This window comes from Leishmania braziliensis, chromosome 11, assembly GCF_000002845.2.
Source record: "Leishmania braziliensis MHOM/BR/75/M2904 complete genome, chromosome 11".
In the NCBI taxonomy this organism is placed as follows: Eukaryota; Euglenozoa; class Kinetoplastea; order Trypanosomatida; family Trypanosomatidae; genus Leishmania; species Leishmania braziliensis.
In genome coordinates this window covers 329,348-356,786 of record NC_009303.2, presented here as the reverse complement: position 1 = coordinate 356,786, position 27,439 = coordinate 329,348, and the positions used below count along the sequence as shown (strand labels likewise).

General features: G+C 57.3%; 6 protein-coding genes and 2 non-coding genes across 8 annotated transcripts; 1 reads left to right on the top strand and 7 right to left on the bottom strand.

Moving 5' to 3' along the window:
- Positions 1-1,519: 1,519 nt before the first annotated feature.
- On the bottom strand, positions 1,520-2,092 carry LBRM_11_0760 (40S ribosomal protein S5; the record flags this gene model as incomplete). Its single annotated transcript, XM_001562959.1, has 1 exon — positions 1,520-2,092. The coding sequence occupies one exon, from the start codon at positions 2,090-2,092 to the stop codon at positions 1,520-1,522; it is 573 nt and encodes a 190-aa protein (XP_001563009.1).
- Positions 2,093-3,680: 1,588 nt separating this feature from the next.
- Positions 3,681-5,231, bottom strand: LBRM_11_0750 (conserved hypothetical protein; the record flags this gene model as incomplete). Its single annotated transcript, XM_001562958.1, has 1 exon — positions 3,681-5,231. The coding sequence occupies one exon, from the start codon at positions 5,229-5,231 to the stop codon at positions 3,681-3,683; it is 1,551 nt and encodes a 516-aa protein (XP_001563008.1).
- Positions 5,232-7,593: 2,362 nt separating this feature from the next.
- Positions 7,594-11,955, bottom strand: LBRM_11_0740 (hypothetical protein, unknown function; the record flags this gene model as incomplete). Its single annotated transcript, XM_001562957.1, has 1 exon — positions 7,594-11,955. The coding sequence occupies one exon, from the start codon at positions 11,953-11,955 to the stop codon at positions 7,594-7,596; it is 4,362 nt and encodes a 1,453-aa protein (XP_001563007.1).
- A 1,198-nt stretch (positions 11,956-13,153) lies between these two features.
- LBRM_11_0730 (conserved hypothetical protein) lies at positions 13,154-14,287 on the bottom strand (the record flags this gene model as incomplete). Its single annotated transcript, XM_001562956.1, has 1 exon — positions 13,154-14,287. The coding sequence occupies one exon, from the start codon at positions 14,285-14,287 to the stop codon at positions 13,154-13,156; it is 1,134 nt and encodes a 377-aa protein (XP_001563006.1).
- Positions 14,288-15,643: 1,356 nt separating this feature from the next.
- On the bottom strand, positions 15,644-15,715 carry LBRM_11_tRNA5. The gene has a single exon. It is a non-coding gene; the product is annotated as a tRNA-Arg (tRNA).
- A 70-nt stretch (positions 15,716-15,785) lies between these two features.
- Positions 15,786-15,858, top strand: LBRM_11_tRNA4. The gene has a single exon. It is a non-coding gene; the product is annotated as a tRNA-Met (tRNA).
- A 3,244-nt stretch (positions 15,859-19,102) lies between these two features.
- LBRM_11_0720 (conserved hypothetical protein) lies at positions 19,103-20,872 on the bottom strand (the record flags this gene model as incomplete). The annotated part of the gene is made up of 1 exon (XM_001562955.1): positions 19,103-20,872. One exon carries the CDS (start codon positions 20,870-20,872, stop codon positions 19,103-19,105), a length of 1,770 nt encoding a protein of 589 aa, XP_001563005.1.
- Positions 20,873-21,575: 703 nt separating this feature from the next.
- Positions 21,576-26,210, bottom strand: LBRM_11_0710 (putative ATPase; the record flags this gene model as incomplete). Its single annotated transcript, XM_001562954.1, has 1 exon — positions 21,576-26,210. The coding sequence occupies one exon, from the start codon at positions 26,208-26,210 to the stop codon at positions 21,576-21,578; it is 4,635 nt and encodes a 1,544-aa protein (XP_001563004.1).
- Between the last annotated feature and the right edge of the window lie 1,229 nt (positions 26,211-27,439).

Below are 27,439 nucleotides of genomic sequence, written 5' to 3'. Positions count from 1 at the left end.
TGGAAGCGGCGCTTCTGCCAGCGGCCAGACGTGTGCGGCACATACGCGGCCGTGGTCGAGATGTGGTCGCGGAGGGCCAGCTCCGACGTCTGGAGGCCCTCGAACGACCACTTGTTGAAGAGCTTGGGAGTCTTGCTGCTCATGGTGGATTCCCTTGGGTAGCTGTTTCTGATATCGTGTTGGGGTGTGTGTGGGGCGGGGGGGATTAGTGAAACGTGTTGGCGGGTATCAACACGAAAAGTGCGATGAGGAAGAAGGCAACGAGAAGGCCAGAAAGAGCGACGGGTCCAGACGTTGGTACGGGAGGAGGCGCCAGCGCATAGAGGGCACACCAGTGGCGCAGCGGGGGGCAGCGGCAAAAAAAAAAAAAAGAAAAAAAGGGGGGGCGAACGTCACACACACACAGTCGTTACGGGGAGCACAGAGAGGGACACGCACACGCACAGCGATACACCACAAGAGAAGTCGAAGCAAAGGCGTAAGGAGAGGGAAAGAGTCAGAACAATAGGGAGAAGAGCAGACACACACACACACACACACACACACACACATGCGGTGTGCAGAGCAAGAGTGGGCCATCAATCCACCACGCACATGAGCGCTCACCACACCTCTCTCTAAAGAGAAACAAAACACCAGCAGCACACAATCAGTCCGCTCACTCACTGGAGGGAGAGCGGGAGGGCTACAAAGAGGAAAAGGAGAGACAGAAACGCCGGGCGCTGAAAGCGCCCACCGGTTCATTACCTCCGCTCTCTCCCATCCCTCCTCACCCCTACCACTTCTTCCAACTTCGGTTGTGTGGCTTCTACACACATCAGGCTCCCCCGGTGCGCTCAGCGAGTGCACATGACAGCCTTGTGTGTGTGCATGTGTGTGTGGGGGCGGGGTGGGGGGTCCTCGCGACGCTTTGCAGACGCGGCTCAAAGTGCCGCAGATGCCTTTACGGCCTCTTTCTGTGAGGCTACATTTGTGTCTGTTTCGGAAGAATCGTAAAGAAAGTAAAGGAGGAAATAAAATGAGTAAAATCCGACACCATCGCAGAAAAACGAAACGGCTGGGGGTCCTCTCACCACCCCAGCCCACTCCTCTTGCACGACTACATACCGTCGCAACTATTGATGCCTCCATCAAGCCCTTGAACTTTTCAGATTCTCCATCTCACTCCGGCCCCTCCACCCTTCCCCTGTCCTTGAGTGCCTCTTCCTCCCACTGTCGGTTTTCCTTTCGTCGTCGCTCTCTCTCCTTTGCAGAGGAGTCGCCCTTGTGCGGTGTGTGTGGGACTGGGTAGGGCAGGAATGTCAACGCCGCAGACGTCGTCTCCACGCACCGTCAGGAAGACGCCAAGAAAGGGGGGAGGAACGAAAAGGAACGGAAGGAGGAACAAGCAGAGGGGGGAGTGGAGGGCGTATGAGAGTGCGTGCGAAGCAATCGTTGCAGGAAGGAGAGCTCGCAAAGAGGCGGCGAGGGCGAAGAAAATGCGATCCTGGTCACGCAAAAGGGCATAACAGAGCGACACTTACCGGTTGGCCTTGGCCACACGCTCCACCTCATCCTTCTTCTTGATGGCATACGAGTTCGAGCTACCCTTAGACGCGTTCACGATCTCGTCCGCGAGGCACTCCGGCATCGACTTCAGATTGCGGAAGGCAGCCTCGCGCGCACCCTTGCACATCTGATAGATCGCCTCGTTCACCCGGCGCATCGGCGACACGTCCACAGCCTGGCGGCGCACAACACCACCGGAGCCGACGCGGGTCGAGTCCTCACGCGGCGCACCCTTCGAGACGGCGTCCACCACAACCTGCAGGGGGTTCTCGTCTGTCAGCAGGTGGATGATCTCCAGTGTGTGCTTCAGCAGACGCGCAGCCTGCAGCTTGCGACCGTTGCCGCGGCCCTTGAACATGAGGCCGTTGGCCAGGCGCTCAACAATCGGCATGCGGACCTTGTGGAAGCGGCGCTTCTGCCAGCGGCCAGACGTGTGCGGCACATACGCGGCCGTGGTCGAGATGTGGTCGCGGAGGGCCAGCTCCGACGTCTGGAGGCCCTCGAACGACCACTTGTTGAAGAGCTTGGGAGTCTTGCTGCTCATGGTGGATTCCCTTGGGTACGGGCAAACAAGATTAGCAGAGACAGAGGCAGGAGAACAAGCACGAGAAGAAGCAAAGCAGCGGAGGAAAAGTGCGGGGTGATAGTGTATGTAAATACGTTGTACGTGTACGCGGGGATAGGCACACGCACAAGGCAGACGCACGTGCAAGGAGAATCGGCCACACACAAGACGAGAGACGATGGTAATGGAGGAGGTTCACAGACGCAGAAAATAAAGAGAGGACGTGGATGGAAGGGAGAGCCGAGGCACGCTCGCATAGATGTAGGAAAAGGGAGGAGAGAGGCAGTAGCACTCGCAAACAACAGCTGACAAAACATAATGCACGAGTGAAGGTATGCTTGCCTATCGTCTCCACAAAAGCCAGGCTGATCAGCACAAACGTCCCTCCTCCAAGTCCCTCATGAGGTGGACCAGGGCTAGGTGTACAGAACTGCGCAACCATCTCTGGAGCTATGCAGCCTGTGTGATTTCAGGAGCAACAGAAGTCGAGGAAAACTCGCTGTCACGTCGCAGATGGCCAGTGTGTGTGTGTTTTTTTTTTTCTTTGCTCCGTCGCTGGGTCTTCGAGGGTGCGCACTGTAACGCTTCCCTCGGGTATTATCGGGGCTGTAAATGTGCGTGTGTGTGTATGTGGGGGGTGGGGAAGGCGGGGGGTGCGTGTGTGTATGCTCGCAGGTCAATGAACCATTAATGACAGGGTGGGCTGAGGAAGCCATGACCACACCGAGGTCGAAGATGAATATGACACCCTCCAAGATACTTGGAAAAGGGGGTCAAGCACCAACCACACAATCTCTTCCACTCGTGCTGCCTAGCCACCACGTCAGGTCTTCCCAGTTGCGGTCTGGGGTCCTGTTCTTTGTGTGCATGGGGAGAAGTCCTCGAAGGAGCGGCCTGCGCAGCACGAAGCTTCAGCGCCTTTCCACTTGCTCTGCAAGCGTCGAGTCGGCCACCACACCCAGCTCCACCTCGCAAGTGCCCACTCATCCTCCAGGCAATGAGCAGCGGCGTGGGAGAGGGGGGGCCAAGGCCAGTCTCTCTCGCTCTCCCACGCAGATGCGCAGGAAAGGAAACAAACAAAGCAAAGAGAGCGGGACGAAGACCGAGACCTTCAAAATGGTACGTCAGCAGCAGAGGAACACACCAGGCGCCCATCGAGGCAAAGCCAGACGCCATCCATTAGGAAAGAGCAACAACCAAAGGGAAAAGAAAAACAAAAAAACAACATCCTTGGGCGCCTCTCACACATCCGGTTGCCTTAGTCCTTCTCCTACCCCCCTCCACACACACACACACACACAACCACAACCACATCGCAGCTCGCCACTCTCTGATCTCCACAGCACCCCAACGCTGCAACGCTTTGCTTTTCTGTTGTTGCTCCACTCGACAGACACAACCCACACCTCACACACCGTGAACCGATACACCACCATTGTTAAGCACCATCTTAAACGACTTACATCATCCTTTTCTTTTGCCGAGGAGGCCATGACGGTGATTTCGTACTCGTGAAACGCGAGTGGACGTGGGGGTGAGAGCTGGAGACGCACACGCCGCTGTCTTCTTAAAAGTTATCATCGTCGTCACCACCGCCAAAGCTCTCCCCGTCCTCTTGCACGTCGTCTTCGCTCCCCATATTCTCGTCGTCATCGTCGTCGACCATGCCGGTGGAGAGAATATCCTCTTCGTCGTTGTCCTCCAACTCGTCTCCTTGCGCCATCACAGTACCACCTGCCGCGCCAGCAGCGGTAGCGGCACCCGTTGAGCCACCCACATCGCCACTGGTCTCACCATCTAGACCCCAGCGACCAGAGGCGATCAGTGGAAGATCCCTGTTGTCCAGCCCATCATCCTCCACCCCATAGCGGCCGCGCTTTATACCGGCATGACGACTGCGGCCACTACTATGGAAGTTTTTCTCGTCCTCGTCGTCATCATCAAAGGCGAACTCGCCAATTACTGGCACCACGGAGGGAGCCTTGGAGTACCCTGCGCTGCCGACACCGACCGCTGCGTCAGTGAAGCCAGTGGGAGCCAGACGCATCGCGCGCGGTCCCAGTGCTGTTACATCAAGGAGACCGCCACCACCTCCGGCGCTCCCGCTCCCTGCAGGCATCCCATTTTCCCCTGCACCACCGATTACGGCAGAGGTAGGCACAAACACCTTCGCACCGCGGCGGATTGGTCGTGGAGGGGCAGGTCGGCGCTGTGCCCGCAGTCTAAGTATCTTCTCTTGCTTGCGCGTAAGACGCGCGCCGGAAGCGATGCGGGCTGACAGTAGCACCATGGAGCTGAGCTCGTCCGGTAGCCCTATGGCGCGCAGCGTACGGTGGAGTGCATTTTGGGCTACACGAGTCGCAAGAGCACCACTAGCAGCCCGCTCGGGCGAACATAGCTGCGCCTCATCCTGCGCCTCTTTCTTCACCGCACTGTCGTCCATCTTCGAGGCACTACCGTCGGTGACGCGGTCGCCATCGGCAAAAGCGTCGCATCCGAGAGGCGGCTCTGCCTTCATCGACACCGGGTTGGCAGGTGTTGGGGAGGTGACATCGACGGCGTCGATACCACACCACAACTCACGGTAGTGGAAGGGGTTGAGCGGCTCCATGTGCCGCCACACTTCGCACAAGGACTGCACATCACTGGCGTTCTCGTCTGGAACGAAACATTCGAAGAAGTACCGCAGCCGCGGCGGTGGGCGCCGTTCCGTATCCGCGCCGCCGCCGGCCCCTGTGCCGAATCCACCTTCTGTGCTGGTTGATGCCACCGACGACGCTGACCCCCTTACATACCCAATCGATGAAGACGCTGCTGACATTGTCGAGCTGCCGCCGGAGTGTCCAGACCTGACGAAGGGGCCGCACGTGGCATCCGCATCGATGGTCGGGAGTACAATAGCTGTTTCCATCTGCGCATCTGCACAATACGTGGAGTTTGCACTAGCGCCGCCACCGCTGCTGTTTCCAGCCGATCGGGGGGCCGCAGATGAAGATATGGCTTGCTGGATGTGATAGCGGTAGGCACGGGGTGGGTAGGTGGCATCCTCGTACGAATGAAACTGCAGACCTGGCTGTGGCTTCTCGTACCCGTAGCGACCAAAGCCACCGCCACGCATGATGACGGAGTGCAAAGAGTGCGCAGGCGCTGGAAGAGAAAGCGATAAAGAAGAGTCGAAGTTGGCGTCGGGGGTGGGGCAGAGGGTATAATTAGGGACAGATAGGGGATACGAGCGAATCGAAAAAAAAATGCCAAGTCACAAAAATAGAGAACAAGCGGATTAGTGGTTGTGTGGAAAGGGAGTAGGAGAGCGATGGAGAAGGAAGGAGGGAAAGGAGAACGTCTGCATCACGGGCTTCCTCCACCTCGGCGTCACTGATTTTCTTTCTCTTTTTGCTTTGTTTTACCGCACCTGCTTCTTTAATGAGCCTAGGAACCAATTCCAATCTCTTGGGGGATGTGTCTCTCTTTGTATGTACGTGGATGTGCGTGGGTGTGGGTGTGTCATTTCTGTGTGTTCACTTTTTTTTTAGCAGCACGTCCTAAGTACTGATGTGTGTGCCCGCTCTCTTGGTGGACGGAGGTCGATGAGAGGGGGGGGGGGGGGGGGCGTTGCACCTGCGGTGAGAGAACGTGTACGCAGAGAAGGGAAAAAATGCGGGAATCCACAAGCAAGAGAGAAAACGCCACAACGACAGAAAAAAAGGAGGGTGAGACCCCCTACAACGTGTACGCCCGCACGGGTATACAGACGAGTGGAACAGTGCCTCCACTACCCCGGTGTACACCCCTGAGCAATTGGCTGGACGGGGTTGGGTGGGTGGGTGGGTATCCATGAAACGGCACGAAATAGTGCGAGAAAGGGGAGTGGTAAGGGGTGCGTAGTCACGCAAGATGAGGTCAAGGGGAAGGAAGAAACAGGGGTGGAAGACAAAGTGTATGAAGTGGGCATGAGCAACCAGGGGAGATGCGACGCAGCGAGGACGACAAACGCCCTGCACAGCGCTGTGAAGACAAAAAAAAAGGTAGCACCAGAGTAAAGGTGCGTACGAGCCCATTCAGCAGACGTACATGAAGTGAAAAAAAGGTCAAAACACAGGCCACTAAAAGAAAAAAAAAAAACGCACGAAAGTAACAGCGAAAGGGAAACGTCTCTACCACACATGCGCCAAGCGAGACGCAAGAATGTCGAGAGAGAGAGAGAGAGGGAGGGAAGGAGAGAGGCCAACGCAACCGTACTAGGTCCTTGCCTGCTGGCGGCTAAGCTCCTGTATGCTTGAGGGAATAAAGCTCACGTTCCTCCATGTTAAACAGAGTGAGAGAAAAGTGCGTTTTTTCCTCTTTTTTGTTTGCTTGTTTCGTCTACTCATAGTGAAAACTACACCGATGTACGCAGTTGACAACGCCCACCGCTGTCTTTTCAGCGCTATTATTCCTGCCATCCTCCGCACTCTCTCCTCTTCCACCCTACCCTCCTTTTCTCCGTTTCCAAGGCAAAATCATCGGCTCGGGGAAGCTGCACACCACAACCTGGAGGGATGCAGAAGGAAACACAAGTTCAAAAAGTAGGGCGTGCTGCGTAAGTCGACCACGCGCCAAACAGGGTACATCGTGAGCAGCCTCTCCTCCCCTTTCTCCTTTGCGTCTGAAAAGACGATAAAAACACGCAATGACAAAACGCCATTGAAGGCAACAACGTCGCTCACAATGGTGACTGCCCCGTGTGGCTCCACTGCCAAGACAGATGAAAAGCCCCACTTCTTTCCCAACGTGTCCACTCTCAGCTGCACAGCATGCCTTCCACCCCACTCGGCCCCCTCCAGACCTCCCACAGGGCCCACCGCGTGGTGCGCAGCAGCGCCAGAGACGCGCGCTACAGCAGTGCGCCCACTCAGCCAGCGGAGCACGGCCCCTGCCTCAAACTCTATCCGCCCGCCTCACAGCCGCTCCCACCACGCCGGCCGCCACCTGAGGGGCGTCCCTCGGGGGGGTGGGTAGGCTCCCTACACCGGTAGGTCGCGAGGGCCCGGTGGGGGATACGTTCGAGCCGCGCTGGCACTGCGCGCATCACATGGGTGGCACAAGCGGGTTCGCTGCTGCCCGCCGCGACGATGCCACGCCAGCCAGGGCCGGGCCGCCGGCATCAAAAGCGCCACATCGCTCTGGCCTCTCCACGCTGTAGGCGCTGGGCCCTGAGATGCCCACGCACTGCGGTGTGCTCCCTCGCCACCAGGGAAAGCTGAGGCGTTATCGAAGGGGAAAAAAAGAGCAACAAGGCTGTATTGGCGAGTATGCTACTATACACCTGTAGGAATCCCTTCAGGAGAGTAAGAGTGGAAAAGACAGAGTAGGCAGCCTGCTCGATCCGTGTACTGTACGAAAGCTGAAAAGAATGTACGAATCGGGAAAAGGAAAAAAAAAAAACATATGGTACCTCTCGGATGTTGACGGTGCACTTGCCGGTGTGCCTCGTCTAGTACTCAAACGGCGAGGTGCGCATGTTGTACGTCCCTAGCACCCCCCTCGCCTGCCCGCCTCTTGTATGGCGTGGCAGCGCTGAAACCACCGCCATGAAGGAGAGCTCCTCGCGCGGAGGCCGGCGTAGAGGCGCGGCTGTGCCTCTCAAACGGAGTCCCAACTTTGCGTCCGTAGACGTGCAAGTCGATATCGCCGTCAAACACGAAATTTGACTGACTCTGCAGTCGGCCTTGGCTTGGCGACTGCACACCGACTCGACCACTCTCGTCCAATGATAGCTGGTACGACGACGATACTCGCAAACCGCGCGATGAGGCTCGGCTAAGCGGCTTCGGTGCACTGACGGCGCTGCCGTTGATACCCATGCGCACTGTCGAAGGCTGACGGCTGGAAAGACGGCTACCAACTGAGTCGTTGACCTTATTCGCCTCAGGGTGCTGTGGCAAAGCAGAGAGAAGCCGATGCTGGCGCAGACGATCCATGCGGCGGCGCTCCCGTGCACGCGCCTCGACGGCTGCGACGTGTGGGTCGCCTACAAGGCGGATCTTGCCGCCACTTTCGATGGACTTGCCTCCCTGGATGGAAAGCAGCTGACCGGGAATAAGGTTAGACAGCACAACCTTCTTTGTAGCAACCGTGAGTTGGTCGGCGCTGCCAGTGGTGTACAGGTTCCCCTCGCCGCCCATCTTGCGAATCTGAGCGGCCACAGCGTCCGCCTGCAGTCTTTCTGCCTCCGCGTTTTTCTCCTCGCGCCACGCCGCGGCTGCCATCGCCTCCTCCACCAGCCGCTGCCGCTCTTCTTCCTCTAGTGCCTTCTCATCTTCGGCGGCAGCTTGCCAGAGATCTGTGGCGACCTCCCAGAAATCGGCTGCTTCTGCCTCCTCGCTTGCGATGATGCTCGTGCGCTTGTTGAGCTCCTCCTCGCAAAATGAAAGGAGGGCCCTGTGCTGGACGGCCACCATTCGTTCGACGGCCTCGCCTAGAGAGGAAGCAGCAATGACAAGCACCCCGTCCAACGCACTTTCCTCAGCCTCGTGCAAACTGGCACGGGCCTGTCGCTCGCTGGCTACAAGCTCGTCGACCTCTCGCTTGCACTGCTGTTGCCGAGCTGCCTCCAGCGCATTGGCCTCTACCTCCTCAGCCCTCTGTTGCTGGAGGCGCTGCCCGACTTCGTGCCTCTGGCGTCGTTGGCGCAGCTCTGCAATCAGTCGCTGCAGCGTCACCGCATCAATGGTCGAGTCAGGCAAAAATGCTGCGTGACTGCCGTAGACAGCTGCAGCCATATCTCCGACGTTGTTCTCACTAGAAGCACCAGTGCCTCCACGTGCTTGCATCACTGCATTGTGCTCAGCTGCGCCATAAACTAGGGTGCTCGAGTTTGGCGTCCCAATCACCATTGACGAGCTGCCGTCCCTCTCTGCAGCTGTGTACATTCGGCCAAGCGGCGACGTGTTACCGTCGGGGCCGTCGTCACGTCCTATAAGGCGGGTGACGTACACGAGTGCAACTTGCAACGAGGCCGTTAGATCACTTAAGGACAGCTGCTCTGCCCGCACGTAAAGTGCCTCTTGCTGGGCCTCTTGAAGAAGGTCTCGTAGCTGTGATTGCTCTGCCGCCCGCTTTGCCGCCACTTCCACATCCATCTGACGAGCACACTCGCGCTTACGCAGCGCTTCCCCAGCGTCATCCTTGCGTCCCCTAGCGCGCTGCGAGCCAACCCGCTCAGTGTCGCGCGCGCGACCTGTGCCAGCCAAACGGCTCTGAACTACCTGCAGCACATGTTCTGTAATGTAGTCCAAGTCCAGCGGCTCCGTTGCGGGTGATGGCCTTGACCTCTCCGCCCTACCAGACTGCTGCTCTGGGGGTGCGCTCCCCGTGTTGATGCCACTCACCTGTAGTGACGCGCAGACAGGGCCAGATGACGCAACAGACGGAGTTGTCAAGTCACGGAAGTGGGTCACCTGTAGAGGCGACATAGGCATCTCCTGGTACGCGCGCCGAGTTGGGTCCACCGCGCCATGGGACTGCTCTCTTTTACCAGTCGTGCCCTGCTCTGTGCGCTGTGGCGGGGCGACCGGACTCGCGCAGCTGGGAGTGGCGCCAGTCGTCTGTGCCAGCGGCGTTGCCGAGGAAGTGGCATAGCGTGTACTTGGCAGCACTTCCTCCATCAAAGGTGGCAGTATCCCTGGCGGGTGAGCTGGAAGAACCGCTCGGACACTGGGCGGGCGAATAGGTGAGTCGCATCGTCTCTTTTTCGTGTGATCTACGCGGGGGAGCGCCAGGGAGTTGCCGGGGCCTTCGTCTAAGCCACAATCGGCGCTTGACGAGCTCGGCAAGTATGACGACGAGACGGGCCTCCTCGTGTTTTGCCTGTTGCCCTCACTATGCCTTTCGCGACGATTTGATTCAGAGCCCCTCGAGCCCGACCTTCTCCCTTTGAGCGATACAGACGGAGGCGAGTGAGCGCTGTGACGACGACTTCGGCGACAGACGCAGATTCGAGGCCTCCGCATTTCCACCCTCCGTGTTGAAGTTGAACTCAGCTCCGAAGATGACAGCGACGCCGACGACGAGAGAGATGAAGTCGAGTCCGCGTCCTCCCAGTCCGTGTCTCTGTCACTCGAGCAGCTGTATGTGCTGTCAAACGAGTCGTGGCCCTCGTCACCGTCCGCCAAAATGAGCGGTGACGCGCTTCGCACGCGTCCGTGCTGTGCAGCGCCCCTCCGCTGCTGCTTATCCACCACCACACAGTCCGACGTGTCACTTGCCCTATCGATGCTACTTGAGATAGAAACGCACACACAAAGGGCAGAGTCAAAAAGCGATGGGCAATGCTCACTGAAGTCGGAAAGCACGTTACTACGTCTTTTTCTTCCTTTCGTGGCACGTCTCCCGCCTTCGTGACTTTGATACCGATGCCGGTGCTCATCACGAGCACGACCTTGGCAATGTGGAGCCGGCGGGGGTACTGGATGGGACCCTTGGCCCCCTCCGATTGGAGGAAGCCGACGCTCTGCTCTGTCGCCGTGCGCCGCATCGCGATGGCCATGGGAACGCAGGCGGCGCTTGATGCCTGCCAAAGCGCCACCACAATCACGACAGCCTGCGCACGTGTCCACGATGTCCTCAAGTGGCTTCCTTGAGGGAAAAAGCAGCAACGGCGCTGATGACTCACATGGCACATAGTTTACTGGAGACATGGGAGTCAAACTACGTCCACAGCTTCTGTATGTGGATTTTGTGGCACTCTTGTTCTGATGCGAGGCAGCGCCGGGCTGCCGAGGTGTGGTGTGCTTGCTTCGTGCATCTTCCAAAGCTTCGTGTAGTTTGTACGGCTTTGTTATTCGCCCTCTTCGCACGGGTAACAGCGACTTGTCATTTTCTGCGGACTTCCGTCCGCTGTTGTAGCAGCGTGCTGCTACTTGGTCTTTGCTCTGCTCGCATAAGCCCCTTATCTCACTATCACCTTCAACCGATTCGCGATTCCTTGCCTTTTCAGTCCCTGTCACTTCTTTCGCGCCCTTTGCATACAATGACAAGCCCTCAGCTTTCTTTCTCTCCTCGATAGGTGGAAGTTGCCGCTTATGGAGACGAAAAACACGGTAGTGTCGTCCAGACGAAGAAAGGTAGTCACAGTATCTCTCAGAGGAAGCACTACCTATTGTATGCTGCTCTTTGGATGTTCCACTGAGTCCAGAGATTTGCCTCCTGCCTTCAGCAACACAACTGGCAGTGATACTTTGCTGCCGAGACTCAGGCGTACCTTTTCGTACTGCTCCTAAGGAAAATACGGCATTCGATTTACCAACATGGTCTGCATTTGCGGCCGACACAGCATCTAGGATGGCGGCGGTAGGAGAGTCTAAACCGTAGAAGGCATGTTCGCTCTGATACCCCTTGCTTACTCGAACTGGCTCACCGTTAACGAAAACTGTATCCTCATGGAAGCGCTCCTCATCGAAAAGCACGGAATCCATGCTTCTCTGTTGCAATGGCACAGCTGAAGAGGGCTTGGAATGATGTTGCGCAGAAATATGCCCGGCGCACTCCAGGGGCTTCCTACAGTAGGCGAGGTAGTTTCTCTGTGCTGCAACTCGAGTGGTTAGCTCGCTTTGACGTGCCGGCAACGATCCGTTCCGCACAAAACGGGGAAAGGTACTGCCTTGAGCAACAGCCTCGGCAGCCTGGTGGCACGTGTAGTTCATGTGCAAGTGAGATGGAGCGCACCGATTCTGGATGCACTCGTTTGACTTCTGTTGTAAGTAATTCAAATCAATGGACTTCATCCTGGCCCGCTGCTCCTCATAGCAACTTAAACAGTCAAGACTGAGGGCGTTCATATTAGTGTGGCAGTGATGCGCCATTTCATAAGAAAATGCTGCTGCAAACAGAATAAAGGAAATCTAGCTGTGAAGTGTAATATGCAAAAAAATATATACGAAAGGTCTCTCTCATATGAAACAAGAAGGAAAAACCTAACGAAGTCAAAGAGAAAATAATTTACAAGGGAGAAAAAAAAACTGCACAGCTTCAGAACTTGGAGTCTCTGAAGCGTGCAAAATGGTAGGCTTACTTTATTTGCACGTTTGCTCGTCGTGTAACGAAAAAAAAAATGGAGTATGTGGGAGCATACATGAAGGTGATAAAGGATTTTTTGATGTTTTCCTGCTCTCTGCCTCTGTTTCAGTTGTTGTTGTATTTGCACTCGTAGAGAGAGGTTTTGCAGAAGGTTGGTGGAAAGGGAGAGGCAAGTAAAACTCCAAACAGAGCAAGTATAGAGCACAACAGTTCGCACATAGCATGAGTGGGTTTTTTTTCCTATTTGTGGGTGGACCTTAAAGCACACAGTGGTTATCTCCAGCACTAAAAAAGAGCACTCGCTGCGCAGTGAGACAGTAAAAACCATCATAGCTCCGAGAAAGGTCACCACCAATAAGTGGGTGCATCTAGCAAACCCATAAGAACCGGTGGTGTCTTTGACGAAATATACTCTCTTTTCTTTTTGTGATCGGCAGACAACGCGCAGAGAAGCTAATTAGGTGTTTTTAGCTAACCAGGAAAGGGAAAAAAGCAGCTCCCGCAGACAAGACGCCACACCAAAGACTACGCTTACTCAGTTTGTTTAATCGTGTTTTTTGTTTGTTGAGAAAACGAGGTGCTGCACGTAGGAAGATAGGAAGGCTCGTTTTTCTTTCATAACGCAATCTAAAATATAGATACAACGTCTAATCCGAACGAAAGAAGGAAAAGATAGTGAAGCGCTATAAAAAGCACACCGCCGCTCAAAAAAGAGCAGTCACTTCCATGCAGCCATCTCCTCCACATTATCTATCCATTGATATCGCCAAGATTTAGTGGGGAAAGTGACGATTATGCTGCACGTCCCAAATCCGTTGCGCAAAAGCATATTTCCACAATACGGAAAAAAGTGCCACCAAAGTGGCCCAAACTTTTGGTGCCAAAAAAGACTTCAGGGAGGCCATCCCCTCGCACAGCACAGCCTACGACAAATGGGTATGTCTCGCAACTTCAGGTAAGAAAGAGGGCCCAAGAGAGGAAGTACTAGCGCCGGTATTTGGAGTCGCGCGAGGTTTTGTGATGACGGTATGAAGGTGCCTCATCACGTCGATGACGGCGTGAATGCTCCTTCGACGAGTGATCCCTCTCAATCCTCCGCCGCGAGCGCGGTGATCGCGAACACTGCTGTCTCTTGTATTGCTGTTCATCGGAAGGCGTGTAGTTGCGCGCTATTTTCTTAGCTGGTTTTGCTCTTTTCACTGATTCATTGAGACGGCTAGCAGCAGCTTTATTAATAACAGGCGGCTTTCCGGGTGGTGGTGCGGGAATTGGGCCAGTGCGCTTCTTGATAATACTGACTACACGCTCACCAGAGCAAAGAGTGTACTCCTCTGCTGGGAGAGTAATGTACGTAGCTGTATTTTCCGATGGAGGCAGTGCAATTGCCTCTGCAAGGTCCTCCAAGGCAGGTGTCTCAGTTTCAATTTTCTCGGTAGGCACTCCAACAAGTACTAGCAGCTCTTCTGCTGAGAGCGTTGCGGCTGCATCGTTTGACGGCGTCGCTGATGTGCAAGTAGCACTATTGGTGATAGCCTCTGAAAGGCCAACTTCTGCTTTGATCTCTACCTTTGGCTCAGCGGCGAGTTCGGGCTTCTTAAGTTCTCGCTCTACTTGACCAAAAGCACTCTCGTCTTTGATAATTTTCAGAAAAGGCTCCTCGGGCACGAACCGCGCTGTCTCCTGTGCTGATATCATGCGCTGGAGCTCCGCCTTCTCCTGTTCCTTTTTCGCTTGTAGAGCAGCTTCCTCTTCTAAAGCCTTCCTAAGGCGCTCCTTGATTTCGATTTGGCGCTGAAGCTCCGCCTCCGCAGTTCTTTGCGCAATCAGCGCCGCAGCTTGGCGCTGCTGGGAAAGTCGCTTGTTGTACCGGCGAAAAAGTGGATGGTCACTGGAAAGGAAATTGAAGCGCGGTGTTGTGCGTAGAAGCTCGTCAAAATCGAGACCAGATGCCGAAATCGCACCGCTGGCGCGCCGATCGTCATCCTCCAATACTCGTGCAATAAGCTCTGACATACCGGATGTGTTCTGCAGCTTGATTGTGAGATTAATACTTTTGCGTGCTGCCTCATTGAACTGCTGTTCATTTTCAACAAAATCACCATTTACGTCAAATACCATAAAGCCGACTGGGATATTGGCGGTGGCGGCTGGCGAGTGAGGCGCAACTCTTGTCACCTCCGCATCGCTTCCAAAGATGATGCCTAGCTGCTCTAGGGGCTGTGACAAAACCTTCTTCTCTAGCCGGCGAACAACTACACCAGCATTGTCGGGTGCCGCGTTGTTGTCAACCACAGTTGCACCGCTCTTCAGGCGTTGCAAAAAGGAAGACATTTATACTGAAAAGGGAGAGGGAGTACAGCTAAAAGAAAAGTGAGCTGTAACTGAAAACATGCTCTGTGAACATAAGAGAAGCGGTGTACCTCATAGTTGGTATTTGAGCGTGGTGTTTTTGTTTAACCAGAAAAAAAAAAAGCGATCAAGATACGGCAAGAGGAGGTGTTGAAAATGCAGTGCATGAATCATTTCGATAGTAGTAGTTTTTCAAATGGCGCTGACAGTTCGCCTGTTCACATTGCAATACATTTCTGGTCTCTTTTAGGGGAGCACTAGGTTCCGCTGAAAATAGGAAATGAAGAACCCTGTTTGTGGCAAATGAATTGGCTCATCGGGGATGGGCCAAGAGACTGGAAATTATACGTACTTGATATTGCGCGATTACAGTGGAAAGTGGTGCAAGCAGAAGGGAGAAAATGAGAAACGGCTAAGCCACGCCTGACTTTGTAGTGGCCTGTGTATTCAAACGAGTGCAAATCATCGAATTACGTGTTACACCATTTTGAAGGGTGCCATATACCACATTGGAAAGCCCAGTGGTGCAGTTGCTGTTGTTTTGCAACGCTACGTTAGATGCCGCAGATTGGCCCTACCATCATGCCGTAGTGCAAGCTCCCTCAGTACAAGGCATGCAACCCTGCAAAAAAAACAAACATAGCGGAGAGCGGAAGAGCCATTGTGTGCCAACTTGTCGTGATGCTCCCTCCCCCTCGGTGGGGTAAGAGGGGTTTGAGATCCCCAGCGGGGAGGAGGGTGCAGCAGGAGGCGTCACCGAAAGGGGGGTGGGTGTGTGCGATGCTGTTTGGAGGCAGGTGGCTTAGAAGAAAGGCGGGGGAAAAACTGGGGCGTTGGGATCGTATGGATCGGCGTGCGGGGGGTTGCGCCTCCCGCGCCCCCACCCCCAGGAGAAAAAAGGCGAGAACGCCCCCCACCCCACCAAAAGGAGTGGTGGCCCCAAAAGGGGCACGGCACCCAGTGTTCCTGAGCCATCGCTGATCTCAGGACTGACTAACCCTGTGGGCGCCTAACTTCACAAGCCAGACGGGACACGGTGTTTTCATCAAAACATGGTCGTACTGGTAAGGCCCCGAAATTCCGTTCGGACCGGAATCGCATAGCCTGTTGTAGCAAAAGAAAAGTCATCCGTGACAGGATTCGAACCTGCAACCCTCTGATCCGTAGTCAGATGCTCTTCCATTGAGCCACACGGACGCGCTGTTCGAGTATGATGCTATGAACATCCATGCCACCAATCAGAGACGCATACGTTTGAATCTCATGAGCGAGCGTAGCGCAGTCGGCAGCGCGTGGGTCTCATAATCCCAAGGTCGTGAGTTCGATCCTCACCGGTCGCATTTTCTTCTTGGCCCCCCCCCGGGCAACGTGCCGAGCAGCCCATGCGCCCCCTCGGAAAGACGACCCTGGAGGCGGACGGCGCGATACGGTCAACCAAACGCGCACGCGCCCCAAGAACGGCAACCAGCAACAACGGAACGAGGAGCCAGCGCCCCCAGCGACATCTCTGAACGCTATCTGCCTGCCTCGTACGATAAGTAGCGACGCCACGGGAGACACGAAACGTTCATTTTCAGGAACCCTTTTTTACCACAGCAAAACGCCAACGGAGAGTGCCCCACCGTCCCTGCTGGAAAGGGGCGTCGTTGTGGAATTGTCAAGTGGACAGAAAGGGGTAGGAACTCACCCCTCCCCACACGCACGGGCGCGGTGACACGCACCAAGTGGAGAGAGTAAGAGAGGCGGCAGAAGAAAAACGAGAATGAAGAGAAGTGAGTGAGATGAAGTAGGGCGAGAGATACTACTCGCAAGAAAACCTCAGCCACACGGCGCCAGCAGCGGGGCATTCAGATGGTGACTCGGCACGCGACACTTGAGGCAGGGGGGGTCGTGGCGCCCGCCATGCCCCACACACGCACACACACACACACTCTCTCCGCATCACTTGCAATACTGCATGGACGCTCATCTATGAGTCTAAATACAAAAGAAGCACCACACACACCCCTGGTCTTCTGTTGGTAGCCTTCCTTGCTGCTTAGCCGCTGTACACACAGAGAATGGACGTGTCGCCCCCTTTTCCATCCAAGACTTTCGTTCATCATGTCCACTCTCAGCTGCACAGCATGCCTTCCACCCCACTCGGCCCCCTCCAGACCTCCCACAGGGCCCACCGCGTGGTGCGCAGCAGCGCCAGAGACGCGCGCTACAGCAGTGCGCCCGCTCAGCCAGCGGAGCACGGCCCCTGCCTCAAACTCTATCCGCCCGCCTCACAGCCGCTCCCACCACGCCGGCCGCCACCTGAGGGGGCGTCCCTCGGGGTGGTGAGCAGGTTCCCTACACCGGTAGGTCGCGAGGGCCCGGTGGGGGATACGTTCGAGCCGCGCTGGCACTGCGCGCATCACATGGGTGGCACAAGCGGGTTCGCTGCTGCCCGCCGCGACGATGCCACGCCAGCCAGGGCCGGGCCGCCGGCATCAAAAGCGACACATTGCTCTGGCCTCTCCACGCTGTAGGCGCTGGGCCCTGGGATACCCACGCACTGCGGTGTGCTCCCTCGCCATCACGATTTCTTTTCAAGCGCAAAAGAAACACACCCACACGCGGAGACGAGGTGGAACGAAATAATCGAAGCAGGAGGCGAGCGAATACAATCATGCACTGTAGATGGCTCGCGCCATCACCTAACCACTAGATCAGTGTTCAGTGCATTGAACTCCGCACATCAGCGGTGGGTGCGTTGCTGTATAACGCCTGGGTACAGCACGGTGGTTCCGTAGGGCGGGAAGGGGGCTTGGCCAGGTGCTTCGATGACACCTTGCATTCCTTTTCGCGGCGCGGTCAGTGCATGAGTCGCACCCCTCCTTCGCTCTTTACTGTCTCTTCTTCTCGTTGCCCTCGCTTCTGCTGCCCTTGCTATGGGGGTTTTTTGCACAATGTTTCGGTCGGCGGCGACGCGTCAACGACGAACTAGGAAGCGCGCTAGTCTCCTCTGCTGACAAGCAGACCAACCGGAGCAGCCACAAACACAAGACGCAATATGAGCGCAAACTTCTCAAACCATTGGAAGGCAGAGAGGGGGAGAGAGAGGGGAGGGAGGGACAGACCCGACAAGGATGATGAACAAGCTACACGCGCTCACGCACACGCACACGCATAGAGAGAAGGGAAGAAGGAGAAAACAAAATGACCCCGGAAACAAAACTCGATGGAGCGAACGCCGCATGACAGACAATCGAAGAGCAAGCACTCGAGCACAGGAGGAGCAGGTCAAGGAACCCGAAGGCAAGAAACGCCCACCACGCGGATCCGCCGCACGCACCGAGAGCGGGGGAAGGAAGAAGCAGTGATGTGAGGGACTCCTAAGCGCTTGCAAGAAAAAGACAGTGAAGTCGGCAAGGGCGACCCATAAGAGAGCCTACCGCAGCAAGCGGTGTGACGCCAGTCCCACCAGACACTGGCGCCACACTGGCAAGCGCGCAGCAAATATGCACACAACGGTGTCCAGCAGGCATGGGGGGAGAGGAGGGGGGGGGGGGGCGCAAAAAGCCTGCCGACTGGGAACACCCCAGAAGAAGAGCAAAGAGGCGGGACAGCAGGAGGAGGTCCCACGTCCAAGAGACAGTCCCCACTCGGCAACGTACGCAAGGGGGGGGGAGACAATTCAAACAACGAAGACGACGAATCCACAGCAGAGGGTTATTCCGGCAAGCTCTCACGCTCGTGCGCACGTACACACATACGTGCGTGCTGTCCCTGTGGGGTAATCTGAGGCGCGTGGGTCCGGCTTTTCTGAGTGGGATGACTAGAGAAGTTTGGTGCCCAGCCCATATGCTGCCAGTGCCTGAAAAGCCTCTCCCTCTCTGCTCTGCTGTTTGTGTCTGCGAGGGCACTTCTCTCCTCTGTTATGTGAATCCTCCCTAGCTTCTTTGAAGCAGGGTCTCTCTCTGTACGTGAGTGTGGACTGCTGAAGAGAGGGAGGTGGTGGTACCGGTGGTTCGTGCAGGAGAGCGAAATTAAAGTGGTGGGAGGGGAGTGATAAAGCGAGAGAATGGGGGTGAGGTGCGCTCGCGCGAATGCTTAATGCATAACGTTGGCTAGAAAATACATGTACAGCGCCTGAAGCGCACCAAGAGCACGCGCACGAAGGCGTGCGCTAAGCAGCGACAGCCCCGTGGCACGCGTGATGCCAGAGAGACAGCGGATGAAAGTACTCGCTGCAACTCCGCACGGCACACAGTCATTATGATCGTCGCCTGAGACTTCTCCACCCGTTTGATGGCGTCCGTGTCTCCATTTGCCTTAGGTAGCGATGGGTGTGAAGAAGAATGGCGTCTGCGCATCGAGGACGACTGAGCGAAGAGGGACAAGAGAAGCGACATGTGGCACGCACCCTGCACAAGAAGAGCGGCATACAAAGAGGCAACGTTCAGCTCACTACTGTACTTTGTTATTGCTCTAGCCGCCGCCAGCTCTGTTCTCCGTGGCGCAGCGCAGTTCTCTGATCATCGTACCACCTACCCTGTCGAAGTTCTCCTCTGGCTGTAGAACAGTGCCGCCTTTCTTGTTCTTAGCAGCGTGCCTTCACGATGGCGACGATGACGCAGGTGGCGGTCGTCTCGACAGTGGGCTTTTCTTCCCCATCAGTATCGCCAAAGCCTCCGCCAGCGGGATGCGTTTCCCATCACCCTTCGTTGCCTCACCGTGCGAAGAAGTGGTGGAGGAGGAGGAAGAGCCCGCTCTTCGACGAGCTCCGTGCCCCCGCAGATGTGTGCGGCGACGTTGGTGCTGTTGTGGCGTCCGCTCGTACACAGACATTTCGTCCCGCCCGCTATTCTTCTCCAGCTGGCGGCGTTGCCGCTCGCGTTTTAGTTCCTGTCGCATGGAGGCCTCCGCTGCCTGACGGGCAGCACGAGCCCGCTCCCGTTGCACTCGCTCCACCTCGCGCCGCAGGCGCCGCAGTAGCCGCAAGCAGCGAGCCACAAACTCCGAGACGTCTGGCGTATCAGAGGGGATGAGCTGGACCGTGTAGTCGTTGGCTGCGTCACTACACTGCGGGGACAACGCCGCAGGCAGCGGTGACGCAGCTACTGCAAGTACGCGCGGTGTTGTTACCGGCGGCGGATGGAAGCGAGCGCCACAGCCGTACACGAGTAGTTCAACGGCGCCGCGCTGCTGCACCACCGCACCGTAGACTTCTGACGTTCGGAAAAGCGAATGGGACGATTGTGGCCGTGCGCCACCCTCGACGCTCACCGTCGCCACCGCCTCGTACAGTCGCTGCAGGGTCTGTAGGTGCAGCATGGACGAGAAGAGACCATCACCGGCCTCGTCCACGGTGTAGCACTCCACCAAGTACGATAGCAACCTGTGTGATGGTGACAGCGCTTCGCTCTCAGCAGGCCGCGCCGCTGTGCCCTGACTGTCTTTGCCACTCTCGCGCTCCTCCTTTTTTCTGTCTGCCTCCTCAGGGTCGCTTGGCACATCCAGCAGAGGACTGCTCGAGTCAGTGCCACACCTGGCACGCTCAAGCCTCACCTCCAACGCAACCGAACGCCACAGCTGCTGCACGCGATACCGTCGGGATTGCTGCTCGCCAAAGTACTCGAGCAGCTCGTGGACGAGGCGCACCGCCGCTGCAGCTTTGCGTGCTACTGTTTCCGCAGTACCGTCCCTACGCAGCACCCAGCAGTACGCTGCGGCGCCAGTCAATGAAGCGTTTAGTGAGGCATGTTGCTCATCTCGCTCCCGCACAAATCCAGCGAAGCTGAGCACGGCGCTGCTTGGTTCCGCGAGGGACATGAGCTCCTGGGCGATGATCTCGTTCGCCTCGCGAATTCGCCCGTACTTGGGCTCCGCCGGGTGCATCTGCACATTGCGCAAAAGACGCGACAGGCACCGAAGGGCCCGTATGCGCGCGTCAAGGGCGTCAAGAGGCGCTAAGGCGGTTGAAGCAGCGGCGACGCGGGTGTAAACTCTGGCAGTGTCCCAGAGCTCCTTCCATTTTTCAAAGGTTCGCGAGCCTGTTGCTGCTACTGTGGCCACCATCGGAGACGCGGTTGGAGACGGAGGTGCGAGTGGCTCGCCTGCCGCCGCCGCCGCCGCCGTATCACCAGGGGGGACTCTTGTGCCGGGCTGTTGTTCCGCGGGTGTGGGCAACAAGTATGCTGACGACTCAGAGAGCGATGCCCTGTTCACTGCTGGATCTGGGGTCGATGTAGCCGTAGTAGCGGTGGCGGCGTTGAAGTTGCGGATGGCTGCCTGCTTAGCATCGTTGAACTCTTCTTGGGTGAGAGCCCCAAGCTTGAATAGCTCGTGCAGCTGCATAATTTCGCATGCGAGGGACGAGGACATTGCAAGAAGGGGGGCGTAGCTGTGCTTCTCTTAGCTCTGGTGGGAACGGCTGCACGTGACGTACGTACGCGAGTGTTGATGGTGTGCGTGATGGTAATCAGCCGTCCGATAGGAGGAAGGCGGGACGAGGTGCGAACGCGGGCACAATGGCAAAAGAGAGAGAGAGGGGGGAGGAGGAGGAAGAGGAGGAGGAGGAAATTCAATGCGGACGTGAAAAAACTGAACGTTCGTTCACATGGCCCTCCCTTTTTCCTGCATTTCGTCTTTTCTGCGCTTACGCCCAGAGCCCCCCCCCTTACACGAAAATCTTTGCACAGAGCCAACGCGCATAAAGAGCGGGCGAACACAGCTGTCGAAGGGGGACGTGATAGCTCACTTCTTGCGATTCATCCATCTCCGAGCATACCTGCGGGCGCTTGACAGAAGTAGCTGCTGAGGAAAATATACAGCGTTGTTTCTCTGGCCTCCTTCATTTCGTCAGATGGCGGTTTACTCGTCGTGCTTGTATGACTGTGGTATGAGGAATGCCCCTCCCCAGCACACACCCATCCACATCCACACACACACACACATGTCTATATCAGGAACTGCACAGCGATCCACATGCATCTTAGGTGTGTGGGTGGTGGTAGATGTCATCCATCCTATCTCCTCCCCCCTCTTGTTTCGAGGTCTCTTCCCCTCCTCCCCCACTTGTGGGGAATCACTCACCGACTGCTGCAAGTAGAAGCTGCCGGAACACCGTCGCGGCGTATGCGTCTGGCCCTCGCTCACCATTCTCCGTCATCACTCGTGTGACACCTGTAACGCCATCCGGCTTTTCAGTTTCACGAGACAGCACGGTCGACGCCATCTCACACTCTACACGGCGCACCTCCATCTCCAGCCCACGCATCATCGACTTGAAGACTTGGTAGAGACGCGTGTACGACAGTGAGGCAAGAAGGTCGCAGGCCCAGTCCTGCGACGAAGAAGCCGTGATCAAGTCAGCTGCTGCGCCCTTGGCCACACCAGAGAGGGACGTGTGGCTACCATTCACATTGATATCCGCCGCTGCTGCTTGTTCCACGCTTGCGGAGCCTTCGTTGGGGACTCGCCCATCCTCTTCGTCACCGTCACGGCCATCGTCGTCACTACCACCATCACCCATCAGCACCACTTCGCCTGCCTCCTTACGTGTTTCTGCCTTCGAGATTTTCTTGGGCCTTCGGTGACGACGCCGCTCTCCGTAGTACCGCCGCGGTTTTCGCCGCTCCGGGGCTGAGGGACGCTGAGCAAAGTTCATGGCCCGGCGAGACTGCTCCGCAATGAGGGCCGGGTCTGCATCCTTGGAGACAAGCGCCGTGAGGTTCCGTCCAGGCCCCTCGGTCACGATGCGCCTCTCCTCTTCCATTTCGTCAGCATCCTCATCCGACGAGGGCTCGCGAACGTCGCGCGTCTCCTCGCAGAAGCGAATGACGGCGCGGCTCATCTTGTACATGTTAAGCAGGCAAGTCTCCTTCAAATCCAGAGCCTTGAGGCGGTAGCGCTGATCCTGGGCAGCCCGCGTACGGAAGAAGGAGCGCACGTTTCGCACTAACTGGTCAATGTCGTCGTGGTACTGTGAGAGACACACGTACCCCTCGTCCTCAATCTTCTCAAGGATGTCTTGCAGACCAATGCGGTGATGGCGCGTGTGCTGCTGCCACAACTTGAATTGCGGGTCATCAGGGGCGAAGTCGAGGTCGGCGCTGGCCAATAGCTTGAATTTGCCCGAGCTGATGTACTGACTCACCCACTTCATCAGCACGTGGCGCAGCTGTAGGCGGCGGTACTCGACCTTGCGCCAGAGCTCGCACCGTTTGGCGCGGTCGGCCCGTTGGCGAGCACGCAGACTCGCGGCGGAGAGCGGTGACGATGGCGGCGCCTTATCTACCACGAGCGCACCAGCAGGCCTCACGTTCGTCATCACTCCCTTTTCCCCACTCTCCTTTGTGAGCTCTCTCGCTGCATTCGCCACAGCAGCGCAGTGGTGCAGCTGAACTGTCATGGCGACGATGCGGTAGACGTACTCCACAAAGTGGCGCAGGTCATTCGGCAGTGGTGTCATAGACACGGATGCGACCACCACCGAGAACTGCGGATGCAGAAGTTGCTGCCGCGTCGAGAAGCGCCTGAGCTGCACCGCGCTCGGTGGGTCTGCTTGGAGAGTCGGTGAAGACGGAGACAAGGAGTCCAGTTGTGGTGGGCATGATGCCGTCAGCGAAGTCAGCGGTTTCAAAGGGGCGGAGATAGGGTTCTCTGGACCAATGAGCTGCTCGCATGTCGCAGCCGTCGCGCAGGGGAGCACAAAGATGACGTCCATGTCAGCCAACGTGTTCAGGTAGTAGCGGAACGTCTGCAGTAGCCGCTTCCGCCTGTGAGAGAGCCGCTGCTGGCGCACGAGTGACATGTCCTCTGCAGCACCGATAGTCACCTTGGCATCTGTGGAAGGAGTGGATGCGGAGAGCTGTGAGGGACCCATGTTCGATATCGCTCCGGAGCTTCCGTGCGCCACATTTTCGTCGTCTGAAAACGAGTCAGTGGCTTCCGAGTCTTCCCCCATGCTACTGTTTCTCAGCCACTCCTCCACCCCGCTCAGGTACACGACACACGGGCAGCACTGGCGCACCGAGTCCACTACGTGGCTCATGTGAGTGAACCCGACACCAGCAAAACAATTGCCTGATCCGTCGCCCAGGCAGTCGTCTGTCACTGTCGTCGAGGCGTGCCACATCCCCTTCAGCTCAATGTCATCCCAGCAAAGCTGGGGCAGGTGAACGGTGAGCTGCTGAAGGCGTGGTAATCCCTTGAGCAGACTAACCGCCAGGTGATGCAGCCGTAGTGCGCGCTGCTGCTGATGCTGCTCTGCCGACCGATCGACAGGTGCGGTAGCAGTGGCGCACCAAGATGATGGCAAAACCTCAGGTGCCTCACGAAGAACGAGCAAGCATGGGCGCGGCGGCTGTGGAATTGGAACTGTGCAGAGCGAGCGAACAGCCGTCGCCATGTCTTGGCAGTCGCGCGAGCTGGCCCGCAATACCTTGTCGACCAGAGACCACGACGACGCCAATGCCGCGAGCGTCGCGTCGCGCGTGCCGCGCATCAGCACCTCGATGTACGGATCCAGGAAGGAAACCGCCACTCCGCCAGCACCGCGATTGCGAGGGCGGCGCAACGACGGCTGTATTAGTTGAGCTGCAGCATAGAAGTCTTCGGTGCGCACATGCAGGTGCTCCTGCTCCACATCACGCGGCACTAGCAAGCGCTGACTGCTAAGGTAGAGCTGCGGCAGCGTTGAGCGGAGGCGGTGGAGGCTGGCCTCGGTGCATAGCGCAGCCAGGTCGGCACCCGTGTAGCCCTCAGTCATCTCGACCAGGTCCCTCACCAGGGTCGCGCGCTGTGCTGCATTCCCCGGCATCGCCTTCTTCGCCAGCTGGATCATCAAGATATGTCGCCGCGCCGCCGCATCGGGGAGCGGAAACACAAGCTCTCGATCAAACCTGCCAGGGCGGCGCAGAGCGGGGTCCAGCGTGTCTGGTCGGTTTGTCGCCCCAATCACAACCACCTGTCCGCGGTCCTCCAGGCCATCCAGGAGTGCCAGCAAAGTAGAGACGAGGGCGGCCTGAGTGTGCTCCGCCTTGGCGTGCCGCGCCGGTGCGAGACCGTCCACCTCGTCGAAGAAGATGATGCTCGGCTGCAGCCGCTTTGCCTCCTCGAAGAGCAGCTTCAACTGACGCTCACTTTCGCCGACCCACTTGGAGAGCATATCCGCACCTTTGCGAACAAAGAACGTAATACGTTGCTGCTGCTGCGACGGTGTCGACCGGCCTGTGCAGCCGCCACGCGCAAGCCCCGACCCCTCGTTGGCAAGCGCGCGGGCCATCAGTGTCTTCCCTGTGCCGGGTGGGCCAACGAAGAGCACACCACGCGGTGCCTTGAGGTCAAGGCGCTCAAACAAATCTGGGTAGAGTAGTGGGAGCAACACCATCTCCCGAAGTGTCACGATGTGCTCAGGCAGGCCGCCAACGCTGTCGAAGGTGATGCCGTCATCAATCCGCAAGGGCGAGATGTCGGCCAACGCTCCGTTCGTGGCTGCTGTAGCGCTGCCAGCCCCGCCGTCCGCTGTGCCTAGCCCGCCACCGTAGCCGTCGGCCCGCGCGCGTGCATCCTCTTCCTGATGCAGCAGCCAGCGGTAACGCCGGTCGAGTTGGCGGCGGCGTATTTTCCTCGAGTCCTGCACCCCGACGGCGTCCGCCATGTAGTGGTTGATATTGATGTTCTCGGCAACGCTCTCGCGGGCCTTACGGACAGCGTGGCGCCGCTGCGCCTCCGTCATGAACTCACCAGTGTTACCCCCTTGACAGCTTCCGCTGGAGGATGAGGAGGGGTCGGCGCGCTGGTCCTGCTGCGCCATACGCTCGGCACTTTCTTCCCGCATGGAGGCGTCGCTGATGGACGAGCTGATCGGCACGGCATCGGCGTCGGTAGTACGGATACGACGCGTCGTCGTCACTGCGTGAGTGTTCATCGACGGTGCCGCGGTGCGGCTGAGCGAGTTCGTGGAGAGGCGAAGCCGCCCACGTGTGGCTCGCCGGGCAGGAATATCCTCCGCGTCTAGCCCCTCGGAGGAGGACGAGGTGGTGAACTCATCCTCCTCGTCATCATCGCTATAGCTGTTGTTGTTGCGGCATCGCCGCCGATGCATCTTGCGGCTCTTTTTAATCTCCTCCCCTAACTCGGGGTGATGGCGAAAGTTGAAGATGCCCATGCTGTTACTGTTGCTGTCCTCATCGTCAGCCGCGCCACTGTCGCCACGTCTGGCAGCTTCGCTGGGCTTCGTAAGCGTGCTGCGGAGATTCTCTATCGCCCTCTTCGCCGCCTCCCGTTGCGGGTATCGAGAGCGGATGGCAAAGTCATCGTCCTCTCTGTCGCCGTCTTTCATTTTTGCTACCTTGACCTCGTCGTTGCCACGGTGTAGCGAGCTGCGCTTCAGCACTTTCGAGCGGCGCAACGAGGCCGCGAGATACTGCTCGTCGAGGGAGACAGTGGTATGTAGCACCCGACATCCGCGGCCAAGATGCTCCCCCTGCGGCGACCTGAGCAGCGATGCGCCATGCTGCCCACCCTCCAAGCCGCTGGTCTTTGTGGATGCCGTCTCGGCAGGAGACGAGTGCGGCTTCACTTTTGCCCTGAGATGAGCTCCCTCGCTCTCTGAGGTTTCAGCACCGGACGAGACAGAGCCAACTACGCTGCTATCGTCGTCATTCCTGACGTCGCTGCTGAGACCATGCTTGATCTGTGATCGTGTGAGCACCATGGTAGGTCGTGATCCTTTGTTTTACCAGCCCGCTTCAGGCTTGCCACAATCGCCTGTGCTGCACTGCGCACTATCTTGACTGCCTCCCGTTGAAGCTTTAGTACCGCTCGCTCTTAAAGGGGTGGATGGGGTAAAGAGGGAATGCCAGCTGGGCTCACCACCGACTGCAGTGTCCTTGCCTTTACAGTCGTGAAGGTCAGCGCGTCAAGGAGCGTACCGCTAAGAAGCAGTCACGCACATGTAGGCACACAGCGATACCGAGATGAGCCGACGGTGCGCGCCTCTCTCGCTCTCTCGTGTTGTTTTTCTTCTCTTGCTTGATTTGAATTACTATTTCGTGTGGAAGCAGCGTCGCTCTATAAAGGAGAGTGCGGAAAAGGAAAGAATAAGATGGCCGACAGCGGCGGCGTGGCGGCAGGGATTGGGCCGGAGCGGGGCGGGAGGGAAGGGGGGGGGGGGGGAAGAGACAGTTGCGTCTCTTCGTATTCGCTGTGCACCACTCCACTTCCACCGAAGAAGAAAAAAATGAAAGAAAAGACGTCCGATGAAGCAGAGCGAGCCAACGAGGCAGACAATCGCAAAATGGCGGACCTTGCGATGGCGCCAAGAGGACAAGAGCGAAGGAGAGCAGCAGGATGAGAAGCCGGGGGAGAGAGAAGCATCCAGACGCACACACACACACACATGTATATATACCGGCATACATGCTGTGGTGCGAGAGAAGATGCGGGGATGAGGGCTGGAGTGGAATTGGCATGAAGAGGAGCGGAGGGGGGGCGCCAGGGAAGGCAACCTGCGCCGTGTCAGTCGAGGTGATGAGCGTCAAATGAAGACTATGGGCTATGGTGAGAAGACACACTGGTATGGGGGGAGGGTCCCAAGTGAGAGGGTCAGGGGGAGAACAACGGAAGTGGCGCACAGCGGCGCACATACGCACACTCCGTATCACCACCGTCCTTCCATTCCAGCACTGTATGCGTCCAAGCCGCGGATACCGACCTGAGTGTGTGTGCATGTGTGGGTATGGGTGTCACCGTTGTTTCGCTCACCTTGGATCGTTCCTCTCCGCTCCTTCATGTGCTGTGCAACGAAGTCCTCGGCTTGGCTGTTTAATCGAATGAAAGGGAGGAACAAGAACGAAAGAAAGAACCGAAGTGGAGGAGACGAAGCCCCACACGCCATTGAAGCCCTCCATCTCTGGCAACATCAGTAAAGATCGAGCACCGCGC